Source organism: Mytilus trossulus, chromosome 6 (assembly GCF_036588685.1).
Source record: "Mytilus trossulus isolate FHL-02 chromosome 6, PNRI_Mtr1.1.1.hap1, whole genome shotgun sequence".
NCBI classification, from domain to species: domain Eukaryota; kingdom Metazoa; phylum Mollusca; class Bivalvia; order Mytilida; family Mytilidae; genus Mytilus; species Mytilus trossulus.
In genome coordinates, this window is record NC_086378.1 from 8,848,285 (window position 1) to 8,875,381 (window position 27,097).

General features: G+C 31.6%; 2 protein-coding genes across 2 annotated transcripts; both read right to left on the reverse strand.

Annotated features, from left to right (window-relative positions):
• Positions 1-1,668: 1,668 nt before the first annotated feature.
• Positions 1,669-7,781, reverse strand: LOC134723173 (glutathione S-transferase omega-1-like). The gene is made up of 5 exons (XM_063586805.1): positions 7,591-7,781; positions 6,085-6,190; positions 5,040-5,259; positions 2,354-2,477; positions 1,669-1,919 (listed from the first exon to the last, which is right to left on the reverse strand). Exons 1-5 carry the CDS (start codon positions 7,613-7,615, stop codon positions 1,684-1,686), a joined length of 711 nt encoding a protein of 236 aa, XP_063442875.1. The 5' UTR covers positions 7,616-7,781; the 3' UTR covers positions 1,669-1,683.
• Positions 7,782-14,642: 6,861 nt separating this feature from the next.
• LOC134723174 (fucolectin-5-like) lies at positions 14,643-21,301 on the reverse strand. The gene is made up of 3 exons (XM_063586806.1): positions 21,035-21,301; positions 16,930-17,175; positions 14,643-14,887 (listed from the first exon to the last, which is right to left on the reverse strand). Exons 1-3 carry the CDS (start codon positions 21,225-21,227, stop codon positions 14,673-14,675), a joined length of 654 nt encoding a protein of 217 aa, XP_063442876.1. The 5' UTR covers positions 21,228-21,301; the 3' UTR covers positions 14,643-14,672.
• Between the last annotated feature and the right edge of the window lie 5,796 nt (positions 21,302-27,097).

The following is a 27,097-nucleotide window of genomic DNA, read 5'->3' on the forward strand; positions in this document are numbered from 1 at the left end:
GCACCGGACATTAAGCACAAGTGTTTGAAAGTATTAAATGTACTTGTATAGGTTTGCTTGTGCATTTTTATGTATTAATTAATTATTTCTGATTTATCAATTGATTGTAGCTTCTTTTATGTCAGTTATTTTAATCAACATAACCTTATAATGAAGTGTTGTTTTTAATTTTTATAAGCAACAATAAGAACAGTTGTTTATCTATAATTATTTCTATGGGTTGTGATATGCACAAGATTGATCCATGCATGACATTTCAAAAAGTAAATATTTTGGAAATTATTCGAAATGTAATGAATATTACCATGAAAATACACAGATTCTAATCATTCTGACTCAATACATTATTTTATGTCATTCATTGACAACAGCCAAATATTTGTTAAAAGCCGTTGCTATTAATCCGTTTGACCAACCTGTGAATTTCAGCAGGGGTTTTGTTTTCGTTTATTGTTTGTATTTTGTATATTTTTATAAAAATTAATAGTAAAATATGGTTTGAATGCCAGTAAGACATCTATCCACCAATTTCAAATGTGGATGTAAGTCATTATAAGCAACTCTACACAACCTTGAACTATGAAAAGTAGACATTATAAAGTATTAACAACACAGCAATACAAGTATTAATACATTATAAACAAACTTTAAATCACAGATACTCCAAACAGGTTGTGAATCATTTGGAACCGGTATGTTTTTTTAGGTTTGCCACATCGAACAAACCTCGTAGTCAACAACTGAAAATTTAATGACTTGGTACGTGTATATTTAAAACATGATGTGGCGGATTTTAACTATAAATAGAGGTTTCAGGGATTTAGTAGAGTTATGAAATAAAAGGAAACAAATTGAATGAATACCCTTTCAGAGATAACAAACCTCTTAAATGTCGCCAATGTTACAGACGACGAAGAGGTACAAAGCTAAAACACAAAAATGATTTTTTCTCTAAACTGCACTTTCATTGGAGAGGGTTTATAAATTAAAAAATAAAGTAAAATTGTACAATGAAAGTTTATATTTTGTCTGAAAATATGTGTATTCATAGAAGGAGACCGTTCTTTTTTATAGAAACAATTATAACCAAAACGCTTCTTCTCTAATCATCCCAATAGCTGCCAACTATAAAAGTTTCATTCCAATTAAATAAAGGAAACAGAACCACCCATCCAAAACCCTTTTTGTCCTTAATTTAAACTTTGTGTACGTTAAATAGCAGTGACATTGCCCTTCGACCTATTGACTCGAGTATTATAAGGCTTCTTCCAAGCTGTTATACATTTCACCTCTATCAATCAAATTAAAATTAAATCTCCATCGCAACGACAAAGCATAAAAAATAAGCAAGTTTTAATTTTATTAGAATACAACTGTATAAGTTTAAGTTCATCCCAATAAAGCAAGGGAACTCAAGTTACCATTACCACAAACCAAGTTACCATGTGTTGCAATCCTCTAAAATTTTATTTAGAATTTAAAATGAATTAAAAATTTGCATTTATTATATTTCTTAATCTTCATAACAATAATTTTCAACATACATACAAAGTTCTCTATAGATACTGAATTGTAAATTGAGCCTGTATTTAACTTGAGACCCTCGAGACTTGTCTTAAACACATAAATAAATATTTTGAATAAGTCAATGATTCTTCAACAGTCATCTTTATTCATAACCCATTAAAGACCGAAATCATAATTTGGTTGTCCAGTCATATGGGATTTCATATAAACTAGATGAGCTTGGTCATCAAATAGTGTGGCTTTTACTGCTGGTAAATTTCTCATCCTGGCAACCCACTGATTTAAATTTGGGAATGTTTCTTCTGGTAGCATTTCAATATTCATTGTCTTTAAAGGACTCATTCTCTCAAACCATGGCCATACAAAGAAATCCAACATGGCTACTGTGTCTCCTAAAACAAAACAAAAAGTTACAAAATAATGAAAAAAGTTCATTCTTTCTTTATTTGACTTACTTTTATTTATATCTGTTTACCAACTACAGCCAGTGCCCTTAGACTTCTATATAGAACATTGACTGTAAATAGTTCCACATTGAAGTCCATCAACCCTGAAGTAACCAAACATTTTACATAAAAGTCATAAACTAGCTATTTCCAGAGCATTGGTACTACACATGTATCTGTTTTGCAGAACAGAGTCTTGGTCGCATTAAACAAATATGTTAGTTTGAACAGTTATTCTAAACAAATTATTCCCTTGGGAACATATACGTAATATTCAAGTGGAAATAATAATTTCTGGAACTTATATCATCTTCTATTTCATGACAGCTTTTGTTTTATTATTAACAATTTATTTTGTCTTGTACGAGAAATTAAAATACCTCCAAAATATGCTCCTCTTTTTTCAATAGCTTTTTCAAAGATTTCCAGATTTTTGTTTAATTCTGTTTTTACTTCCTCTTCTTTTCCCTGTGATCTTAAAAATTTGTAGAAATTCGTCACAAGCTGGAAAATATTAAAAATAAAAAATATTGATTATCAAAACTGATGCATTTATTATAATACTACCTTGTTTAACTTAGTTGGTGTTTTATCTGTATTTAGATTTAAGAGATATCTACTGAATGCAATCAGAATATAGATATAGGAAGATGTTGTGTGAGTGCCAATAAGACAACTCTCCATCCAAATAACAATTTATAAAAGTAAACCATTATAGGGCAATGTACGGCCTTCATCACGGAGCCTTGGCTCACACCAAACAACAAGTTATGAAGGGTCCCAAAATTACTAGTGTGAAACCATTCAAACGGGAAAACCAAAGGTCTAAATGATACCATATAAATCTTGAAAATTTTAAAGCACCCGGTTGATAAATATAGAAATAAGTAAGAATCTAAGGTTCCAACTCCCTCAGGCAAAGTTGATCCTCAATGAATTTGGATATTCTTGTGGTAATATACATGTAGCTCCTAACATATCATGTATTTTTATATCACTCGCTTTTAAATCATTGGGTACAAGTGTTCTTGGTGAAGAAAAATCCAGAAAGATTTCTAATTTATAAAGTGTTACTTTCATAATCATGACATTTGGACGTTTGCCCATCACTGATAACCTTATTGTGAGTCTAGATTTCTATTTTTAGTTTTCTTGTAATGACTGATTGTTATCTCATTAAAGAAAATTGCAAAGTTCATTTTACAAAATGAAAGTTGTTATGAGGGTCTGGAAGGGGACTTTATTAGGTAATTTTTTTGTATTCTCTTTTTTTTTTGGGCCCATTATTCTCTAATATTAATTTTTATGGTCTATGTTTTTTTTTTATATTACATGAATGAAGTAAATCAAAAGCAGCATACAAACAAGGAAACATAGACATCTCTATGTGTTATTGAATTATATATATCTGGATCAATAACTTTCATACCTTAAATGTTTGGGTTTCTAAAAAAGGATAAATACATGGGAGTTTTTAAATAAAAACATAGGGTCTAAAGTAAACTTAGTTGTAGAGAGCTGTAGCCTACAGGTAACAATGTTTTGGTTGATTAATTTACATCCAATGAAATGAAATGAAGTTTTGATTTTTATGGAATTAGAAACAAACTATTTTTTTTTAAATAGTTTAGATCCTTGATTTTCCTGTTTGAATGGTTTTACACTAGTAATTTAGGGACCCTTTATAGCTTGCTGTTCGGTGTGAGCCAATGCTCTGTGTTGAAAACCGTACTTTGACCTATAATGCTTTACTTTTTACTAATTGTGACTTGGATGGAGACTTGTCTCATAGGCACTCATACTAAATTTTCTTATATCTTTATACTTGAATATGCAAGTTTTCTCTTATTTTTGTGTTCTTGGTTAACTACTATTTGATTGTTGTATACCCCACATATGTTTTTCCATTTAATGAATGGCTTTTATTTATTTTGAATTTATTGAACCATAAAACTAATTTTTGACTCTTCACATTGAATAATCCGCGAAGCGGATTATGTAAAATGTGAAGAGTCAAAAAATAGTTTTATGGTTCAATAAAATCAAAATAAATTATTGCCATTCATTATAAATAAATTTCTATCAAAAATAAGGCTCAAAGAACTTTTTATATTATTTATCTTGACAATAACAACGTGCACACATGTTGGCGTATGAATACACAACGTCAAAGTGGGCATGTCGCCATTAAAATTGACAACATTGAAAATAAAACGTATAATTTTAACCAATCAGAAGACAGTAAATACACAAAATTTATTTATATTCTGAATAAAGGCAAACTATTTGAGAAAATAAGATGAATATGCATACATTTACTATTTCAACTGAATAATAAACTAGATTTATACATGTAATTAAGAGAATAATAAGCTATAGATATAGGAAGATATGGTGTGAGTGCCAATGAGACAACTCTCCATCCAAATAACTATTTAAAAAGTAAACCATTATAGGTTAAAGTACGGCCTTCAACACGGAGCCGTGGCTCACACCGAACAACAAGCTATAAAGGGCCCCAAAATTACTAGTGTAAAACCATACAAACGGGAAAACCAACGGTCTAATCTATATAAACAAAACGAGAAACGAGAAACACGTATATATTACATAAACAAACGACATCTACTGTACATCAGATTCCTGACTTAGGACAATGCAAACATTTGCAGCGGGATTAAACGTTTTAATGGATCCAAACCTTCTCCCTTTTTCTGAAACAATAGCATAACATCACAACATAGAAAAACATACGATAAAATATCAATTGGCAGACTTAACTCAATCAAAAAACGTATGATTACACAATGAACGAATAAATTTTATCTGCGATATCTGAATACAAATGCACAGTTAATTAAATATTAGAGACACACATTCATGACCAAAAAGCTAACAAACAAATTCAAACACACTGAGAAATATTTAACCAATCAATTATATACATATAAGTAAGAGCAATAACTTGCCATTATAATCTAATAACATTTCTATTTCAACTGAATAATGAACTAGATATATGTTATGAAGAGAATAATAGGCTATATTTATAAGTAAGACCAATACCTTGCCATTATACTCTAATAACATTTTGTCTCTTGCTCTCCTGTAAGGATCAGATGGTGTAAGTTTTTCTTGTGTATAAATGTCATCTAGATATTCATTACACACAACAGACTCGTATACAATTTTATCATCCTGCTCTAGCACTGGAACAAGACCAAGAGGGTTCCTTTGAAGGAACCAGTCGGGTTTTTCCTTCAAATCAACATTTATTGTTTCAAATCTGAAATAAAAATAAACAAAATGACACAACATCAATGACAAGTTTTCCTTCAGTTGTCTGTTAGTATCAAACAACACTGTTTTAAACCATGGTATGTATTCCCCAAAAATGCCAAGATACACTCAAATATATATATATATATTATGAGTCATAAGGGCGCTCGTGGGTACAAAAAAATCAGCAAAAAATTAAACATTTGTTTTAAGATTACAAATTTTATTTGTTACACTATAAGTTATTACTTTAAGATACGGTACAACAATTAACCAAAAACATTGATTCATTTTAGCCCCAGATGGAAATGGAAATCTCTTTTTTTTAACTCATAGGTGACCTATTTTTTTAAATATTTTTTTCAAATAAGCTGTTCATAAACTAAAGTCCTAATTGGTTTATTGGTTGTTGTCAGTTTCTGTTTATTGTCCAACTTTGTTGTAATTTATGAAGATTTTCAGCTTCCCAGTCGCCCCCAGGGAATCGGTATATTTAACCAAGGATTTGTAAACTATACAAATCCTTGGTTTAACAATGTAGAGGTTACTTCACACTGATATTCTCAGGATTTTGATATTACTGGTCAGAGTGGGTTCTTAGGTTGCTGTCCATAGACTTTTATTTTTTGTACACCCTAGCCACCAGCTTCTTTTTACAGATGTGTATATGCTATTTTGTGCTATTCTTTAAGAATTAGAACTCTTATGTAAACATTTATCAAAGGCAATAATTTACATGTATACAAGTTAAAAACATATCATTTTTTGTGCTAAATGTGTGTGGATGGGTACCTGTTTAAGCTAGTTGTAATACTTATTCCCGTAAACCTACTGTATGTTTTTATGAGCCAGTACTAATCGTGTCCTTTGTGCAAAGGGACAGAATCTCATACTGTATAGACGAAGTTTTCCATTTTCCAAAGGTGGTAATGCTGAACCTATACCAAGATAAAAAAAAAACATATATGCAAAATGTGAAATTTGTAAGTAATATATATATATGTAAGATGTTAAATAATCAAATGAATAAAAATTAACAAGGTTTACAAAGACATATAGTAAATATATTTATATTCCACTTAAAGTCAGGAGGTGGCAGAACTTTGCCAAACCATGATTTTATAACTCTGCATCAGACATGCTTTCACATACATGCCTTCATCAGTGTCTGGGATTGCATTTTGATAATATCTTTTGATCCCTTTCATAAATAAAGAATACAGGGGCGGATCCAGCCATTTTGAAAGAGAGGTTCCTAACCCAGGACAAAGGCGGCGTTCCAATTACCATGATTACATGTCCCCATCTAAATGCATTGATCGTCCAAAAAAAGGAGGGGTTCCAACCCCTGGAACCCTCCCTCTGAATCTGCGCCTGGAATATCCGTTAAATGGGTAGCTTTGTGCAATAAGACAACAACAAATCAAAATTGCTAATAGAGAATACTAATTTAGAGCCTACACGGTCATATAAGATGACAACGGATGCAAAGTGTTTCTATAGCTGTCACCAACACCAAGTCCTTAATTTAAAACAACAATAATTGACATGACTCTGTTTAAATACACTTGGCAGACACATAAACATATATTAATACATTTTCACGAATATTGTCATTGACTTTAATGTGATTGATTGTTTGTTGCATATAATCAATAACGCCCAGTGGCAACAGTATATTTGAATCAGTGACTTTCTATACTGACTATATTTAGTATAGAAAGCCCCTGATTTTAAATTTTATCTCATATTGAAAAACTAGGTTTCAAGAATATGTTATACAAATAGACTTTGAAAAATCATTAATGCAAGTTGTACTATAGTTACACGAGGTGTGTATAAATCGTTTACTTAGCAGACAAAATATGTTCTTATTGGTAAAGACTTGATTATAGCCCAAGATAAACGAGATATATACGAAATCGGTAAGGCATATATATATATGACGCAGACGATTTGACATACCACAGACTCTAATGACAATAACTAGCATTCATTATAACATACAATTTTTAAATGATGTTTGCTACTCTGTTTGAAAATAACAAGCCGCTTTAAAAGAGAGTTATAAATTAATAGTTCATTAATAAAGGAAATTAAAAAGCTTAAAAAATGAAGGGTTCGTGTGCTTCAATGTTTTTGAGATAAAGCCGTTGAAAATTTGGCATAAACTAATCCGAGACTTTTTGGCACCATTTCGGTAACAAAAACGTGGTCTAATTTGTAGCTTTACCTGATTAAAGGTGCAAAAGTAGTTTAGCAGAACAAAAAAATCCATTTTGACGGATATTGTGTAGTTAATGGTCAATAATTAATTAAAAAGTAATAAATTACAAACCCTTTGTGTGAGTTTTGAGAGACATCCTTCCTATCTCAAAATTAAAGTCCTAAATTTAAATACAACAAATTCACTATATCTGTATGGGAATTCTCTGTATGCTTTATATTAACCTGTTATCTTCCACCAAATATTAAATATTTCGTTGGACGAGTCTATTAAATATTAAAGATTTGTGATTATTTGTTCTAAAACACAAACCCTTGTATACTATCATTAAATGTAGAACGATATAAGGTTAAAATGTGGAACGATAAGGTGAAAATGTGAATTATTATAAATATTACTAAGCAAATTATTTTTCATTTAGACGACAATGTAGTCAGAATAATTACCAATATCATAAATGATTTAAAATGGTATAGTCCCCCCCTCCGGCTTACTGTTTAAGGGGGTGTTGATACCAAATGGTACAATTCATAACAATTTTAAGCAATAAGTCGAAAAATACTTGAAGTCAACATGATGATCAAATGAAAAACGACAATTCGCATAACACACACAGATAACTTGTGTGTCTCCATCGTTTATAACGGAAACAATAAATGTACTTTTGACCGTCGTTTCGTCCGTTCGGCGGTCCGTCCGTCCGTTCTTCGAATTTTTGTTTTCGCATCGTAACTATCCAAATCCATAATCCAAATTTAATGAAACTCATATACTATGCTTAGAACCAAACTAGCAGATAACGGTGTTCCTCAACTGTTGATCTTCAACTAGACATTGACAGTTGGAAACCAAATAGTCCAATAAAAAAGTAGTTTTAATGATAGATTATAAATGATCTCTTCAAATATTTTCGGACGATGTAAGAAAAGGTAATTGCAGGGAAACTACAATTGAAATTTTGCTGATCGAGTAATGATGATTTGCAGCGTATCAAACAAACTATGTACAATACATTACAACAACAAAAACATGATACCAGCAAGTTATTCCAGAAATGTCATGAAAGTATGAAATAACTTTTGTTTTCATATATGTATCGATATAAAGTCGATATAAAGTCTTTTTAAAAACAAAATGATGTCAAATGTCTACGTAGAAGTTGATATAATTTTATAGTCTAATATTTTTTTTTTTATATTAACTGTATTCATTTACATAACTCTTTTTAGTGTGAAAGTCATCATTAGTAGTTCGGCCATTCTTTGGCAGACGTTCACATGACATGGTGTCAGATTGTGAAGCACATTAAGGGGACAACGAAATAACTCCGAAAAATTGAACAATATAAATATTTAAAATTGTAGAACACATTGATATCAAAAAGTGAAAGCACAAAAAGTCTAAAATCCGAGGAAAACGAAAAAAGCAAAGTCCAAAATCGAATGGGAAAATAAAAAAATTAAACACATCGAACGAATGGATATCAACATTAATTATTCCTAACTTGCTACATGTATTTTCTTATGTAGAATATGGTGGATAACACCTGGTTTATAGCTAGCTACACCTCTCACTTATATGACAGTCGCATCCAATTCCATTTTATGTTGACAAAGATGTGTGAACAAAACATAATAGGTAAAAATGTCGAAAATAGGGGTAAAGCAGTCAACATTGTGTTATAGTCTTTATCACTATAAAACAAACAAACATGTTACAAAGTAGCACAAAATGTCATATAGACCAAGCATATTAGCTAAAATGAATGAAAACAATACTAAAACCTACCACAGTACAATAACACAATGACGGGATGTATTAGTACATAGCCACGTCATATACGTACCAAAGAAACATAAAAAGGCATATAGACAAAGCACATTAGCAAAAATTAAACACAACAATGTTTACAAATTTGGTATAACCGGTTGGGATGTAGCAGGGATGCGTTATGTAAAAAGGTATAATTTAAAAGAAACTGACATTTGTGGACGAAAAGAGAAAAAAATATATACATTATATGTGATATTCCCATCAATTATCAAAAGAAGATATCAATTTTTTATTATAATCCAAAATAAAACCAAAGTTTTCTACAGTTATAAGTTCCAATAAAGACTACAGACACGAACTGAAACTTGTGTAGAATGTGCTTCTGGTGTGAAGGTTTGAGTCAAAAAATTTCTGTATGAAGATTAAGATAGAATTGCCAGAATACGATATTAGTAGTTTTGAGGACTAAATCAGCAATAGTTAGACAGAAATTGATAAATGAAGGGTTCTTACTCACATTAGTAAAAGCCTTAGACATCACAAGAGCTTTCAAAAATAAAGGAGACAGTAGTTAACCTATTTTTTAATCTCGTGGAACAGGGCAAAAATAAGGAAACAAATATAAAAGAGAATTGAATGACACGGTAAGAGTCTCCTTGCTCAGTTCGTTCGGCATGTGAATTCTTTCTGAGTCATGAAAATGTCTTAATATTAGGAATATGGGAAGATCCAAATGTAAAAAGTATCAACAAAGAAAACATACACATAACATACACAAACAATCAGTAGCCCACAGAAACAATGATACAGTTCTGAAGCTATACATAAATAAAATTACTGATGTATGTCAGGAGTGTGATAACAACCATCATGTAGGAAGGTATAACCAAGATAAAGGGAAACGTTGTAATAGGTGTAACAAGAAAGGTAATTTAACGAAGATGAGTGGAAGCAGACAAGGGAAAAAATGTTCATGGAGTAAACGCACGTGGTATTGAATGTGGTAGTACGTTGAAGTTTGTATAAAACACAAAATCGCACCAATACGGATTGCTATCAAACATCCGATACAGCCACACAGAATCCTCCTTGCAAGGCAGTCATTTATCTCTGAAGACGGTTAAAATTGAATCAATTTTTATACACCGGGATACATCAGCGCAGGTCAATAAACTAATCATAGATACCAGGACTAAAATTTGTATATACGCCAGACGCGCATTTCGTCTACTTAAGTTCTACTCATCAGTGCTCTCGAATCCAAAAAAGTTTAAAAGACCAAATAAAGTACGAAGTTGAAGAGCATTGAGGACCAAAATTCCTGAAAGTTTTGCCAAATGCAGCTAAGGTAATATATGCCTGAGGTAGAAAAGCCTAAGTATTTCAAAAAATTTGTAAACAGTTAATTTATGAATTTGACCATAGCAATGATAATTCACGTCAGCACAAAAAGTGCTGACTACTGGGCTTGTGATACCCTCGGGGAAATAAATCTCCATCAGCAGTGGCATATCGACCCAGTGGTGGTAAATAAACTCGTCATAGATACCAGGACTAAATTTTGATTTTACGCAAGACGCGCGTTTCGTCTTCAAAAGACTCATCAGTGACGCTCGAACCCCAAAAAAGTTCAAAAGGCCAAATAAAGTACGAAGTTGAAGAGCATTGAGGACCAAAATTCCTAAAAGTTTTGCAAAATACAGATAAGGTAACTTTTTATAGTTTTTATTTGTTATATTGCGATGCCATTTGATTTATATGACACTAAGTAACAGTGCATCATATTGATACTATTCCTTGTAGGACCTATTCGTATATTTAGTTGTACATATGATATTATTATTATATGCAAATTATTGCTCACGTATATCTTCCTAGCTGCAAATCTTTGATCTTATGAAATTGATTGCTTGCTATAAATCTCAAAAGAAACACTCTTTGGATGGATCGTCGTATCGGGGTTGTCATATTGAGTAATTTGAAATATAAACCTTTAGCTGTAGATAATTGCACTGTGATGTTTGGTTGTTGTCCTTTTGACGTCGGTCTAAAAATTCTTTACATTTATTTTTGGCATTTCTTGCAGGGGATGATTAATTATCTCATTAATTAAGGAGACTAAATTGTGATGAATTTTATCGAGGAAAATGATACGTGTATAACTAAAAATTAGAATTTAAAAAATTTCTGCATTTTTCTTAACTGTGATCAGGTCTGTGTATCTCATTGCATGCATACACATATGTTTGCAATGGGGGTTAAGCACAAGTGTTTGAAAGTATTAAATGTACTTGTATAGGTTGGCTTCTGCATTTTATGTATTAATTATTTTTTTCTGATTTATCAATTGATTGTAGCTTCTTTTATGTCAGTTATTTTAATCAACATTGTCTTATCGGAACCATTTATAACTGACTATGCGGTATGGGCTTTGCTCATTGTTGAAGTCCGTACGGTGACCTATATTTGTTAATGATTGTGTCATTTTGGTCTTTTGTGGATGGATAGTTGTCTCATTGGCAATCATACCAAATCTTCTTTTTTATATAACCATATAATAAAGTGTTGTTTTTAATTTTTATAAGCAACAATAAGAACAGTTGTTTATCTATAATTATTTCTATGGACTGTGATATGCACAAGATTGATCCATGCATGACATTTCAAAAAGTAAATATTTTGGAAATTATTCGAAATGTAATGAATAATACCATGAAAATATACAGATTCAAATCATTCTGACTCAATACATTACTTTATGTCATTCCTTGACAACAGCGCAATTATTTTTTTAAAAGCCGTTGCTATTGTTCCGTTTGACCAACCTGTGAATTTTAAGCAGAGGTTTTTTTTTCGTTTATTGTTTATTGTTTGTATTTTGTATATTTTTATAAAAAATATTAGTAAGATGTGGTTTGATTGCAAGTAAGACATCTATCCACCAATTTCAAATGTGGATGTTAGCCATTAAAGGCAACCCTACACAACCTTGAACTATGAAAAGTAGACATTGTAAACTATTTTAACAACACATTAATACAAGTAATACATTACAAATTATGTAGAAGCGGTATTTTTTTTTAGGTTTGCCACATTGAACAAACCACTTAGTCAACAACTGAAAATTTAATGACTTGGTACGTGTATATTTAAAACATGGTTTGACGGATTTTAATTAAAAATAGAGGTTTTAGGGATTAAGTTGAGTTATGAAATACAAGGAAAAAAATAGAATGAATACCCTTTCAAAGATAAAAAAATTTCACTTAAATGTCGTCAATGACGTAGGGGTACAAAGCTAAAACACAAAAATGATTCTCTCTGAACTGCACATTCATTGGAGACTGTTTTTAAGGGTTTATAAATTAAAAAGGAAAGCAAAATTGTACTATAAAAGTTCATATTTTGTCTGAAACTATGTGTATTCATAGAAGCAGACCATTCTTTTTCATAGAAACAATTATTTTGACCTTTTAAATCTGTTAAACTTATAACCAAAACCTTCTTCTCTAATCCTTCCCAATCGTCCAACTATAAAGTTTCATTCCAATCAAACAAAGGAAACAGAACCACCCATCCAAAACCCTTTTTTTCTCAATTCAAACTCTGTGTACTTTAAATAGAAGTTACCTTGAAACTTTGAATCATTCGAAGGAGTAGATTATCTTAGCCGTATTTGGCACAACTTTTTGGAATTTTGGGTCCTCGATGCTCTTCAACTTTGTATTTGTTTGGCTTTTAAACTGTTTTGATCTGAGCGTCACTGATGAGTCTTATGTAGACGAAACGCGCGTCTGGCGTATTAAATTATAATCCTGGTTCCTTTGATAACTACTTGTCCTTAGACATATTGACTCGAGTTCTTCCATTCTGTTCATTTCACCTCTATCATTCAAATTAAAATTAAATCTCCATCGCAGAGACTAAGCATAAAAAATAAGCGAGTGCGGAGATTTGATTTTATTAGAATGCAACTGTATAAGTTTAAGTTCATCTCAATAAAGCAAGGGAACTCAAGTTACCATATAGCAACAATTGTTTGCCCAATTATTATATCAAAATAACTATTAATCTCAAAATAAAAAGTCATCTTCTCCTTTCTTTTATCTGTATAAAATTGTTGAGAAACAGGCAAGGGAGACACAAGTTGCATTCCACAAAACGTTTTACCCGAGGAATTTTTTAATGTTAGCACTGATCTTGACCTTTAACATATTGACTATAAAATAGGGATATAGTCATAGATTTGTTTTCCCAGATTAGTATAAGTTACATACATACGAAGAACAATGGAAAACAATGGAGGTGCTGGAAATGACATCATGAACAGATTAAATATATTTAGATCACTTAACAATGTATGGAAATCATCACAGTACAGTAAACGGACCAAAAAAAACTGTACCAGAGTTGTGTATCATTACCTCTTTACACGGATCAGAACGCTAGAAGATGATAGAAGTCGGTCTTAACAAACTGTCAGTTTTTCATACCAAAAGCGTAAGAAGAACACTGCGTATTTTCTGACCAAACACAATATTAAATGAAGACCCTCTAAGATAGTGTCATCAAGATATTATGGGTACAACTTTAATGAGAAGGCGTTGGAAATGCATAGAACATGTGATAGAAATTCAATACCTACGCTGCATTACATTAGACTCAAGAAGGAAGACGTAAGGCGAGGAAGACCAAAATACACATGGAGACGTACTGTAGAAGCAGAATTAAAGAATATGAATAAAACATATGGAATAGATAACCAAAGACAGCAGAAATGGAGAACACTTGTTGCTACCCTACATGCCAATGACATACTTCGTACTTTATTTGGTTTTTTTTTTTTTTTTTTTTTTTTGGATTCGAGCGTCGCTGATGAGTCTTTTGTAGACGAAACGCACGTCTGGCGTATATACAAAATTTAGTCCCGGTATCTATGATGAGTTTATATACAGGTAAGTAGGTGTTAGTTGAACCATTTACGTATTTGGTTCTATGTGTCGTTGGTTTGCTAGAATTTTGGTGATTCAGTTAGAGTTTATTTGGACGTTTTTGTTTCTATATTAGATTTTGTACCTATACTGCTAGTTGATGTTTTTTGACGATTCCAATATTTTTGTTTATGCTTGATATGTTCAGTTTCAATACTTCTCTTTGATGTTGAATAAAATATTTATAAAAGAATGATCAGTAATTTAGAGTTTAATTCATATAAATTATTCTGATATTTTAGGAGCAAACACCGTAAGTTCTGACAATTAGAGGTACCTATATATCTTTTTCTTGTTTTACGAGATTTGTTGACTCCAATATTATTGCAAATGATTGATATGTTTAGTTGATTTTCATTTCTTGTCATTTATGATGAATAAGATATAAATAAAAAAATAATCAGTAATGTAGAGTTTAATCCATATAAATTATCCTGATGTTTCAGGAGCAAACACCATTACTTCTGACAACTGAAGGTATTCCTTCCCTTTGATGGCCACTTTGACATAACGGCCACTCATTTGATGATTGCAATGAAAAACAAGATGCTGCCCGGTTTTTCCTGGACCTTTATAGTGTGCACATAAGGACAATTCGTTCAAGGTTCGTCCAATTGTGATATCCACGTCATGGAGACGATGACCTGTTTAAACAGTACAAACATTATCAGTTCAAATAAAATACAAATTTAGACTTGTAAATTTTTGATTCGGCCTATACAGATTTTTTATCAGTTAATTAATTAAGGGCATACGATACAGTTACAGGGGAGGTAATGACGTTGCTAACGTTATTTTCGCGACATCAAGCTGTGACTTATCGGGAAAAGATGCAGTTTTCGACATATTTTTAAACTGATATAACTTAAAACGAATTCATGGAGCCCGCTTTGTTAAAGTGACATTTGGTTTGAATACGTATGAAGATTATGTATACCTATTTTCACGAATAAGTCAATAGTGCATTTTCTTTTTAATTTGATAAATAACGTTATTCTCTACATTCATGAACATTTAATAAATATGAGTTATTCGTTAATATAAAATGTACAAATTTGCAGAACATTGATATAAAAAAACTAATAAATAATTTAACAAAAAAACAGTTCGTGTTTATCTTTTAAATCAACAATGTTATGTTTTTCTGTCGAAAGGAAAAAAAAGGCTTCAAATCCGACTTCTGAGAAAATATCTGAATTATCTAAAGGTTTTGTGTTTGATTTCAGCACCAACCCCCCATGGCTTGTTGCTAAATCTTAAGGATAATAAGTTATCAAAGGTACCAGGATTATAATTTAGTACGCCAGACGCGCGTTTCGTCTACATAAGACTCATTAGTGACGCTCATATCGAAATCGTTATAAACCAAACAAATACAAAGTTGAAGCGCATAGAAGACCCAAAAACTCCAAAATGTTGTGCCAAACCTTGCTTTGGAACAGTAGCTCCGATGTCCATATGATATTTTTGACAATTTGCATGCTCTACTATAACAATGGCGCTTAAAAGGAGAAAGCTGATGTTACAGGTCACTTAACAATTATCAAGGTACTACATGTTTTAAATTGTATTTAACATATGGCACATTCTTACAAAATTTATTACATGGAATAAAATATTTATTGATTCGAAAGTCTTTTTCTTATTTGCAAATCTTCGTTCATACAGGACATTCATTGGATCTCATTTTAAAAAGTGTATATATTTGTGCTGTTGTTGAATTTTAAATCCCTTTGCAAATTTTTTTTTACAAGTTTTATGAAAGGAAGTTTTAAACTGATGTATAATTTTCAGGAGTGGTTTTGAGAAGTATTTTCTGAGGTGGCTAGGCAACAAAAGCGTCTCATTGAAAGGTAATTTTCCGTATAGAAGTCGGAAGCCTGACTTATTAAAATGCATTCATTTTGACAAATGGGTATCGTAAAATCGGCGGTGATGAAATGAAATGATATTAGACGTTCTGATATGTTCTTTCTTTATTCCAATGATTTGAATAAAAAAGGAAAATAAAAAAATAGAAAATTCAAAACGGAAAATCCTTATCGTATAACAGCATGAGAAAGAGAGCATTGAAAAAATGTAATCTCTTTGTGGTTGTACTCATTAAATCACGATGTTTTTTATGATCGGTGAATTCGTTATTGGTTACAGATCTTCCATTTTATCTGCTTTAAATATTTACAACTTTTGTGACCTCATAGCTTTACTTATTTTTATTTGATATATCATAAATACTCTACTATTCTTCACGATCGTATAATTACATCTATAATATATTCTTTTTTTGTATATCTTATAAATATCAATCGTATGTTCATTTTTATAATTTTTCTGTTATAAAACTTTAAATTTGTCGAAAAACTAAGGATTTTCTTGTCCCAGGAATAGATTACTTTAGCTTTTTGGAAACTTTGGGTCTTCAATTTACTTCAACTTTGTTCTTGTTTGGCTTTATAACTATTTTGTTCTGAGTGTCACTGATGAGTCTTATGTAGACGAAAGGCGCGTCTGGCGTACTAAATTATAATCCTGGTACCTTTGATAACAAATGACATTGTAGATACATTTTGGATTGAAATTAGGAAAAAGTAATCTTCTTTGAGTTTTTCAACCGCTTGAACGTAATTTCAGAACTCATGGTTCCCTACCTGAAAGTAAGAAAATAAAATGACTGAGCGGAACTTACCATAACCGTCTGATCGATTTATAATTTCAACCCGTTTTATATCATACACATGTCCAAGGTCTACCCACCAGTATGGCATATTATCAAGGTTTGTCGCTGAAGTTGTGGTTGCATTTCCGTCGTTTGCATATTCAGTTGCACAGCAGATATAATTTCCCCAGGAACGCGTATTACCGTACCACGAGCTTTGTTGACTTCCCTTCCTCAGAGCAACATTTCGTATTAAACTTGTTTTGTGTCTGCAATCTAAAGAAAGAAAGATAAAATATAAAAAATAATAATGCTTATATGCGAGCGTACATTGTTGCGTTAGGTAGATCCAACATTATAACGCTATTTATAGAGATATAAATTCAAGTAGAGGTGAGAAAGAGACCTGAGAGACATTCAAACTCATAGATCGATGCCATGGCTAAAAATTAAAAAGACAAATAAAAGTGCACGACACAACATAAAAACCAAACAGTCGTGTTGTTACCAAGTCATGTAAGAAAGAAAAACCATAAGACATGTGTTTAAGCGTGTGTAGATGTTATATAAGGATTTTTACAACAAATGGGATCAATGTAAGGGAGTAGTTTAAATTCGCACAATCCTTTCATTTTGATTATGTTTCATATGAGTATGCTGTCTCCGCTGCTATTTTTTTAACTCTATTTATTTGAATTGTATAAGTGCGCAGGCAGTTTCAATTTCTTTATCTCGTTTAACTTGGTTGACCGTTATGGAATAACCGTTTCACAAATGATATCGGATATGTTCCTTACGTCGTAACTACAATCCCCTTCCCTTTCATGAATGTGACCTATCGAATTAGACTGTTTACCCGATTTGATATCACATAAGCAACACGACGGGTGCCACATGTGGAGCAGGATCTGCTTACCCTTCCGGTGCACCTGAGATCACCCCTAGTTTTTGGTGGGGTTCGTGTTGTTGATTCTTTAATTATCTACGTTGTGTCATGTGTATACTATTGTTTGTCTGTTTGTCTTTTTCATTTTTAGCCATGGCGTTGTCAGTTTGTTTTAGATTTATGAGTTTGACTGTCCCTTTGGTATCTTTCGTCCCTCTTTTAAAAAAATCATGATACATCTGTTGAACTCATATCGCACATACTCATTTTTGCTAGAAGCTTATCTATGCAGTCTCTGTTGTAGAAACTAACGTACGTCATTTTTGAAATCTTAAAATTTACAAGCGTTTTTGATTTTGGTTTTTGTTATATGAATTTCAATATTGATGTAGTTAATTCAGTAAAGATTGATATAATGAATTTTACATCATAATCATTCTGATGAAGAATATCTCTTATTCGAAATATTTATAAATAATAACAATTGATGTTTCCTATCTTTAATAAGTTGTTTTGTACACTTTTGCGAGTTGGAATATATCTATTTATTATGTTAATGTATCGTAACGATACAGCACCCTCATACAAATCATTTTTGACTTATTAGTTTCATACATATAAATATATTTAAAACGTCTAGATATTTTAGTATACAGATATATATATATAAACGAGTCTAAATTTAAAACTACGTTCAAACCTATGATTGCGTTGAATAAAAACTTTTATACGTGTGCATGTTAAACAAATTTCGTTGTAGTAGGGTCTAAAAACACCACAAACAACATTTGACAAAAGACCAAAAAAGTGAAAAAGTATATTTAAACAAAACGCATTTGACTAACAGGTCGAACAACTGATGTTCTTTAACCCTGCTGACTGCCATTGGCGATTGCCAAATAAAATTGACCACAAGATGTAACAAAATGGATCTTAATATAAATTTAATACTAAACAGAAATAAAAATTAACTTGTGGCCATGATGTTGTGCCACAAACATACGATGTCAATTGATGTTTAGTACACCAGATCCGGATTTCGACAATAAATGTCTCTTCAGTGATGTTAGGGATCGAAACGGTAATTGACAGGCCATATAAAAGTACCCTCATTTTTAGAAAAAGACTCTTAAATTTGAAGAGCCAATAATATAGGATGAACGGATCATATAAACCATAGGGAAAATATGATACAAGCCCAACGTGCGGTGTTCATGCTTTCTGGAATGGCATAAACAGTGGCAATAATGCTAAACTAAATGTGTATTTCTAGAGGAGTATCTCTTCAGTAGAGTTCAAGGCTCACAGTTTGAAAAAAAAATATATCATACTATTAAGTTTTTGTTTCAAACATAATTAGTTATCAAAGGTACCAGGATTATAATTTAGTACGCCAGACGCGCGTTTCGTCTATATAAGACTCATCAGTGACGCTCAAATCAAAATATTTATAAAGCCAAACAAGTAAAAAGTTGAAGAGCATTGAGGATCCAAAATTCCAAAAAATTGTTCCAAATACGGCTACGGTAATCTATGCCTGGAATAAGAAAATCCTTAGTTTTTCGAAAAATTCAAAGTTTAGTAAACAGGAAATTTATAAAAATGACCACATTATTGATATTCATGTCAACACCGAAGTGTTGACTACTGGGCTGGTGATAATCTCGGGGACGAAACGTCCACCAGCAGTGGCATCGACCCAGTGGTGTAAATAGTTATCAAAGGTACCAGGATTATAATTTAGTACGCAAGACGCGCGTTTCGTCTATATAAGACTCATCAGTGACGCTAAAATCTAAATATTTATAAAGCCAAACAAGTAAAAAGTTGAAGAGCATTGAGGATCCAAAATTCCATAAGATATTGTTTTCCAAGACGAAATAAATTTCTGAAATAGACAATAAGTTCTCACGAAATGAAGAGACAAAAAGAATGGTAACATATTTATTTTTACTGTTTTTTTATATAGAGAATAGAAAACTTTTTTCGAAACAATTCCAAAATATGTACCATTTGTGCATATAAACATAATTACTTAGATGCATATTAACAGCGGAAATAAGGAATCAAAATGTTAAAGGAACTCGTGGTAGGTCAGTAGTAGTTTATGTGCAAGGCACATTTTAAGGCGATTGTCATACACGTGTGAGGTTTAGCTTGCTTTAAAACAAGATTGAATACACCATTCTACACACAAGGGAATTACTGTATAAAGACAGAAGCTGACTTCCATTCGTTTGATGTGTTTGAGCCTCTGATATTTCAAACAGACTTTCCGATTTGATATTGCTCTGAGTTCGATATTTTTTAAGTTACTTGTTAATACAGAAAGATATGCAAATAAGAACATATGTTTTACTTGCCACCAGAGAAAAAATAACATAGAAGTTTACAACTTGGTACTCTGGAGAAGAAATTACGGAAAACAATGTGATATATTTTCTGAAAGAGCTAACAGTAAATACCAAAATGTTAAATAAATTGGATTATACCTACTGGAATTTAATCTTTATTGATTGAAACCCGGGAAAAATAGCATTGCCCTAAAAAAATAGTACCGTAAAAATATTTTTTTCATGCCAGGTACCTTGTGGAATATCACCCCAAAAACCTAGTTTGTCAAGTAGTAAAAGAATTTGTTTTATGAGATCATAACAAAATATCTGGAAATCATTATGCAAATGAATTTAGCTGGCTAATATAGAATAGCCGAAATGGACAAAACCAATAAATTTATAGCAGTAAAAAACTAGTTAGAAAACGGAAAGAATTCAATGTCAATCCTATCTTTAGACGCAATAAGCATAATCTTAATTGAAAGGGTGTTCAAAAGGAAATCTTGAGAAATAATCATTTGTTCAAAACCAAAATTCAATTTTTCTCGATAAAATAGAAACTGTCTATCAAACAATGAAAATGCTAAAACGATAATTCATTGAAAAAATAAGAAAACGGTCGTTTGATATTTTTGATAATATGGATGGTTATTTAAATGCTGGGTAATTTTGGATATTAATATTCTGTCCAGGTAAAGAACTACAAAAATATCATATGACCGATTCCTTGTTATTTCAAAATAAAACGAAAATGATATTTTTTACTCACAAAATGAAGGAAAGTAATTGGTGTAAACGTTTACGAACATGTACGATAACGTACATGGTTATGAAACACATATCTGTCAGAATACATTTTCGATATTAAACAACTTATTAAATTTAAAAGATTAAAGTTACAGGTATGATTTACCTTTTACTTGTTCGTTAATTTTCTTCAGCAGATGGAGACTACGATCAAGCTTATCTGTGAGGATATCAACTTTAGACTCCAGCCTACCATACCCCTTACAGACATCTGAATTAAACTTTCCTCCTGATATTGTTATTTGACATGCTGACACAAAGCAAACACAGACCGCAATAATGAAAACAACCTGCTGCATTTTGACGTGCGCACACAACTTTACTATTAACGTGGGTTAGGATATTTCAAAACGTTTGAAATTATTTTTCTGTTTCTAATGAAGTCGATATTTATACAGATATCTGTTTCATACACAGCTTGAATTGGAAGTGTTATCATGTCATGCAACACAGTGGATCATTTACAAGTTTCAAACGCAATCTCTATTTAGTGCTTTTGGAGCAAAGCTGTTCTGACGGGTATTGAACAATAAGGATACAAACTTATTTAAAAAGTGAAAGACTGAAACTTTTGTTTTTGTAGTTAAGCTTTAGACATTATACATACCGTGTTTAAGGGAAAACGTTACTATTAATTCTGCCATAGGCGACAATATTAACATTTTCTAAATTTACCACTTTTTATGATAAAAACCTGGATAAAACAATTATATGTTGTGTACGTACTTTATAATTCTGTTTTAAAAATTAAAGCAATTTATATTGTAAATATACACACTGCAGTTATTCATAGATAAATTAAAAAAATATATTGTAGCCTTACATCCAATCACAGCAATTCTAATTTGACTTCCTTCACCTGCCTTGGGTACACAAAAATCCAACCTAATGCTAGAAAAAATGTAATACTACTATTTTCCCTTAAAGACTGTAGACAAACATACTTGCTACCACAATATTGAGTTTCCCAAACTATCATTCAGTAAGACTATAAAACAGTATATATCAGAAAAGCCTATCAAACTCATGATCACCAGTATTATAAATTATATAACATCAAGGATGTCATATTATTGCTTTAACTAAACAACAGAGTAAAAATGACAAAGATGTAAGTAAATATAACCTTCAACATTGTGCAAAACTCATTCCGTACAGTCTGATATGAAATGTCTGAAAGGTGAGAAAATTTTACGAGAAAACTATTGTCCTAATTTATGACAAAATCATTAAATAAAACCAACCTGACATACAGCATGACATGACAAGCACTTGGGACATGCACATACTTAATGTAGGGGGGTTATACTTTTTATTGGGACCTCACTCCCTACCATATCTTAAAGCAAACAATAAGAACTGTGAAATCAATTAGAAATGTCTTAACTCATAACAGAAGATTGATACGTAACACATCAAACAAAACAAAAAACTAAAAGACAAAAACACGAGACCCGTTTGCTGTCACTGAAACCTTATTTCGGGCTAATTACCAGAAATATAGAAATATTGTTCTTCCAGACTTAATTATTAATCAGTGAAAATCCAACGGATTCAATGTGACAGCACATATTCAGTTATGTTTTAACTTATTAACAACAAAACGATGTAAGCACCGATTCTTTAAAAACAAATAAACAAATATATTACAAAACAAAATCTCATTTAAAACATTTAAAGCATTGATTCTTTACAAATACATATACGACCGTGATATACATTTTCCTCTATAAACATGTTTTATGGTTTGACATTGGAAATAGTCCTAATATTTTCGTGGGAAAGAAAGGAGGAATACATTTTATATATCTAAGGCATATGAATTTAATCTGATGTGGCGTAACGAAACAACAATACAACACACGACCTGTAAAATACTCGATTTCAGATAAGTTCTGAAGTAATTTAACAGAATCCATCAAATTGTGCCATAATATCATACTTCTTACAAGAGAAAATGACAACCAAAGACATAACACTGTGCCAAATAATGCACCTTAGTACAAATTTCTCACAAAAAATATTTTGTCTTTAAAAAAATATTCATGGCTTCTTACATTTAGATATCACTTGTTCTACTACTGGTAGATGTCGTACAGTAGCAAATATATCATTCGGGAATCGTGACATTGTGCACGTTTAAAGTATATGTGTATTCAAAATCTAAAAAATGTTGATTGTGATTGGATTTTTTTTATATTTATAGTACAAAAAAGAGAGACGAAAGATATACTCAAACCCATAAGTCGAAAAAAAACCTTGCAACGCAAATAAAGTGTTATGTTTATTAGTGTCGGTTCCATAAGAACAAGTTATATAAATCAGTTGAAAAAGGCTCAACGCATCATGTATACATATATACAAATACAAATTTTGATTTCTGAAATTGTTTATTTAAGCTGTGTAAATATTTTATTTGGCGGTCTTTTTGTTCAATTTTGTTTTTCGTGAATTGTTTTACATATAACCCCTTATTAGATCGATTTTGTATTAACATTGCGTCATAGATTAAATTTATTCGTTCACCTGTGTTAATTTGTCTTTTGATTGAGTAAAGTCATTTCAATCGATACTCTATTGTGTGTCTTTTTTATATTGTGATGTTACACTATTGTTTCGGATAAGGGTAAAGTTTTGGTACCTTTAACACGTTTAAACCCGCTGTATTTGTTTGCACCTGTCCCAATTCAAGAATCTGATGTTCAGTAGTTGTTGTTTGTTGATGTGGTTCTCATTTGATAAGACTGTTGGTTTTCCCGTTCGAATGATTTACGCATGTCAGTTTTAGGCCCTGTATCGCTTGCTGTTTGGTGTGATCCAAGTCTCCGTATTAGAGATCGTACTTTTACCTTTAATGGTTTACTTTTACTTTTACAAATTATGACATGAATGAAGAGTTATAATTTCGGAAAAAATATGAAGAGCGGAACGTAACTGAAACTTGATAGTGTTTTTGGCGGAATGATGGAATGACGAAGAAGGGTAAAACTAAATAGTCCCGACAACTTCGTTTCGGTGCCATAAAAAGAAAAATAACAAAAAAATTGAACTCCAAGAAAATTCAAAACGGAAAATCCCTAATCAAATCGCAAAATCAATTGCTCAGACACGTCAAACAAATTGAAAACAGCTGTTATATTTCTAACTTGGTACATATTATTGGTGCTGTGTCTGTGGTCAACGACAGAGTTACATTTTTCATTTTAAGAAGTCATCCGTTATTTAACATAACTACTTAAAAAACCGCTAGTGAGAGTTAGTTTTGGTATTTTATGAGTAGTATTTCAATTTAAAAATCGTTTTACGAGTCATTGATATTAAAATGAAAAGTTAACTAAAGTATGCCTATTCGTTACACTCAGCTTTATTAGCAATCTGATTAATTTTCTTTTTCTTTTTCTCCAAGAAGCCTGCGTCGCTCATCTGATCTTTTTATTTACATTTGATGCATGAAATAATGCAACCGTTATACTATTGCTTTAGTTCCAGAGCTTTAAGTCAAAAACTTCAATTTTTGCCCTATGTTCTAGTTTTAGCTTTGTCTTCATGTTGGTTGTCAGGCAGAGTCATCGGACACTTTTTTAAACTAGATATCCTAATGCTGATTCTGTCTTAATTGTATCGGTTGTTTCAGGATGAGACTTTTGTAAAACATTACAAAGATTTACGAAAAATTGTTAAATTTGATTTAAAAGGCAATAACTCCATATGGGGTCAATTGACCAGTTAGTCATGTTGACTTATTTGTAGATCTTACTTTACTGAACATTATTGCTGTATACAGAATATCGCAGTCTATAATAATATTGAAGATAATAATCAATAAAGGCAACAGTAGTATACTGCTGTTCAAAACTCATAAATCCATGGACAAAAAACAAAATCGGGGTAACAAACTAAAACCGAGGGAAACGCATTAAATATAAGAGGAGAACAACGACACAACACTGAAATGTAACACACACAGAAACGGACCAAGCATCAGACAAAATCACACGAGAATAACAAATATAACATCAAACACTGCAAAATTTCCTTAACATAACTAATTCAGGGGAAGCAACATTAACCTAACAACAACTCGCTGATTTGTCTGAAAATTACAGGACAAATAGATCTTAACCTTTTTAACAAATCAGTTAATGTCAGATTTGCTTTAAATGCTTTAGTTTCAGATTTTTGACAAGTTACGTTTAATATGGCCCAGTAATTTCAGAGGAGAAGATTGTTTAAAAAAAAAAAAAAAAAAATCTTTAAGGGCAACAACGTCTTAAGGATCAATTGTCAATTTGGTAATGTTGACTCATTTGTAGATCCTACTTTGCTGAATATCAATGCAGTTTACAGTTTTTCTCTATCCGTATAAAAATATTCGAGATAATAGCCCAAAACTTCGAAATTTTATAAAAACTACCAATTCAGGGGTTGCAACCCAAAAAATATGAACAATTCAACCCCTGTCAGATTTGCTGTAAATGCTTTAGATTCAGAGATACAAGCCAAAATCTACATTTTACCCCTGTGTTCTTTTTTTAGCTATTGCGGTCATCAGGGTTGGTAGGCCGGGTCATCAAACATTTTTTAAATTACATATTTCAATGTGGTCAAGTTAGATTAAATTTTGCTCAGTAGTTTCAGAGGAGAAGATTTTTGTAAAAGTTAACGACGGACGACAGACGACGGACAATGGCCACCAAGTAATGAGAAAAGATAACTTTACCCATTGTGCCAGGTGAGCTAAAAACGGAGTAAACTTTTTATCAAATTACAAATCAAATGCTCAAGCACATCAAATTTATGGAAATTAATTGCCATTTTCCTGAATTGGTACAGGCATTTCCGTATCTAGAAAATGGTGGATTTACGTTACATTTACTATTTAGTCCATTTGGTGTGGATTGGTAATCAATACATCCCGTCATTGTGTTATTTTGCTATGATCATTTTGTTTTGTATTCTTGTCTTTGTCTACCTTTCATTTACCTTTCCTTTGCTGAAATATCTGTTTTTAAATTGAGAAGGTTTACTAGCTAGTAGAACACAATGTGGACTGCTATATCCCAATTTTTTACATTTGTATATAATATTTCCTATTATCTCTATATGTTTTATTTGCACATAGTTGTCAATATTATGACATGTTATGCGACTGTCATATAAGCGAGAGGTTTAGATAACTATAAAACCATGTTTAATCCATCATTTTCAGTAAATGAATATAAACAAGTTATTCATTCGCTTGGTGATTTTTCAGCTTTTGATTTTGCCATTTGATTGTGGACTTCCCGTTTTAATATTGATAATAGATCCAAGTATATTTGTCAATTTACTTTTTAACCGGATTTTTGTGACAAAAATGTCGTTTATTGATTTGGGGATGTACGGCGGGCGGCCAGTCGGTCGGGCGGGCGGCAATCAAATATTGTCCGTGCATTTACTCATGAACCGTTCAACCAAATCTTTTAAAATTTTAATATGTTGTTACTGACAACTAAATGAAGATCAACTTTAATAAAGGCGATTTTGACTTTTATCGTTCAGGAGTTATGGTTTTTGAAAGATTGAAAAATGGAGTTTCCAGTCGTGTCCGTGCATTTACGCATGAACTGTTCTACCAAAGCTTCCCAAATTTTAATATGTTGTTACTGATGACAAAATAGAGGTCAAGTTCAATAATGACAATTTTGACTTTTACCGTTCAGGAGTTATGGTTCTTGAAAGATCGTAAAATGGCGTTTCCATTCACGTTATTGCATTTACTCATGAACCATTCAATCTAAGCTTTTCAAATTTAAATATGTTGATACTGATGACAAAATATTGACAATTTTCACTTTCACCATTCATCAGTAATGGTTCTTGTGATATTGCCAGGACACAAATAAATGCTAATAAATCCGGTTTGCTGTCGTTGTGACAGCCTCTTGTTATTACATGAACGCACATACCAGGAAAGTTGAGACTAACATCCAAATTGACTTGATATTAAATTTACACTGTTTACAATTGTTTGTTTTTAATCAATCATATTCCGAAAATTTATAGCAAGTAAGATAAAGTTATATATACAGCCATATGTTTGTATGCCAAGTTTATCTGTAAACATATTCTTTGAAGTCAAGGACAATCATCTGGCGGACCAGCAGGACCAAACATCGATAAATCTGGT

Bases quoted from the DNA above. Each gene is read 5' to 3' on its own strand.
- LOC134723173 (XM_063586805.1), bottom strand. From the start codon at position 7,615: ATGTCTCTCAAAACTCACACAAAGG. The intron at 6,191-7,590 runs GTTTGTAATTTA...ATCTTGGTATAG, and splicing joins TCTCAAAACTCACACAAAGG to GTTCAGCATTACCACCTTTG. The intron at 2,478-5,039 runs GTATTGGTCTTA...AATATTTTCCAG, and splicing joins TATTAGAGTATAATGGCAAG to CTTGTGACGAATTTCTACAA.
- LOC134723174 (XM_063586806.1), bottom strand. From the start codon at position 21,227: ATGCAGCAGGTTGTTTTCATTATTGCGGTCTGTGTTTGCTTTGTGTCA. The intron at 17,176-21,034 runs GTAAATCATACC...TTCTTTCTTTAG, and splicing joins AATTAACGAACAAGTAAAAG to ATTGCAGACACAAAACAAGT. The intron at 14,888-16,929 runs GTAAGTTCCGCT...CTGTTTAAACAG, and splicing joins AAATCGATCAGACGGTTATG to GTCATCGTCTCCATGACGTG.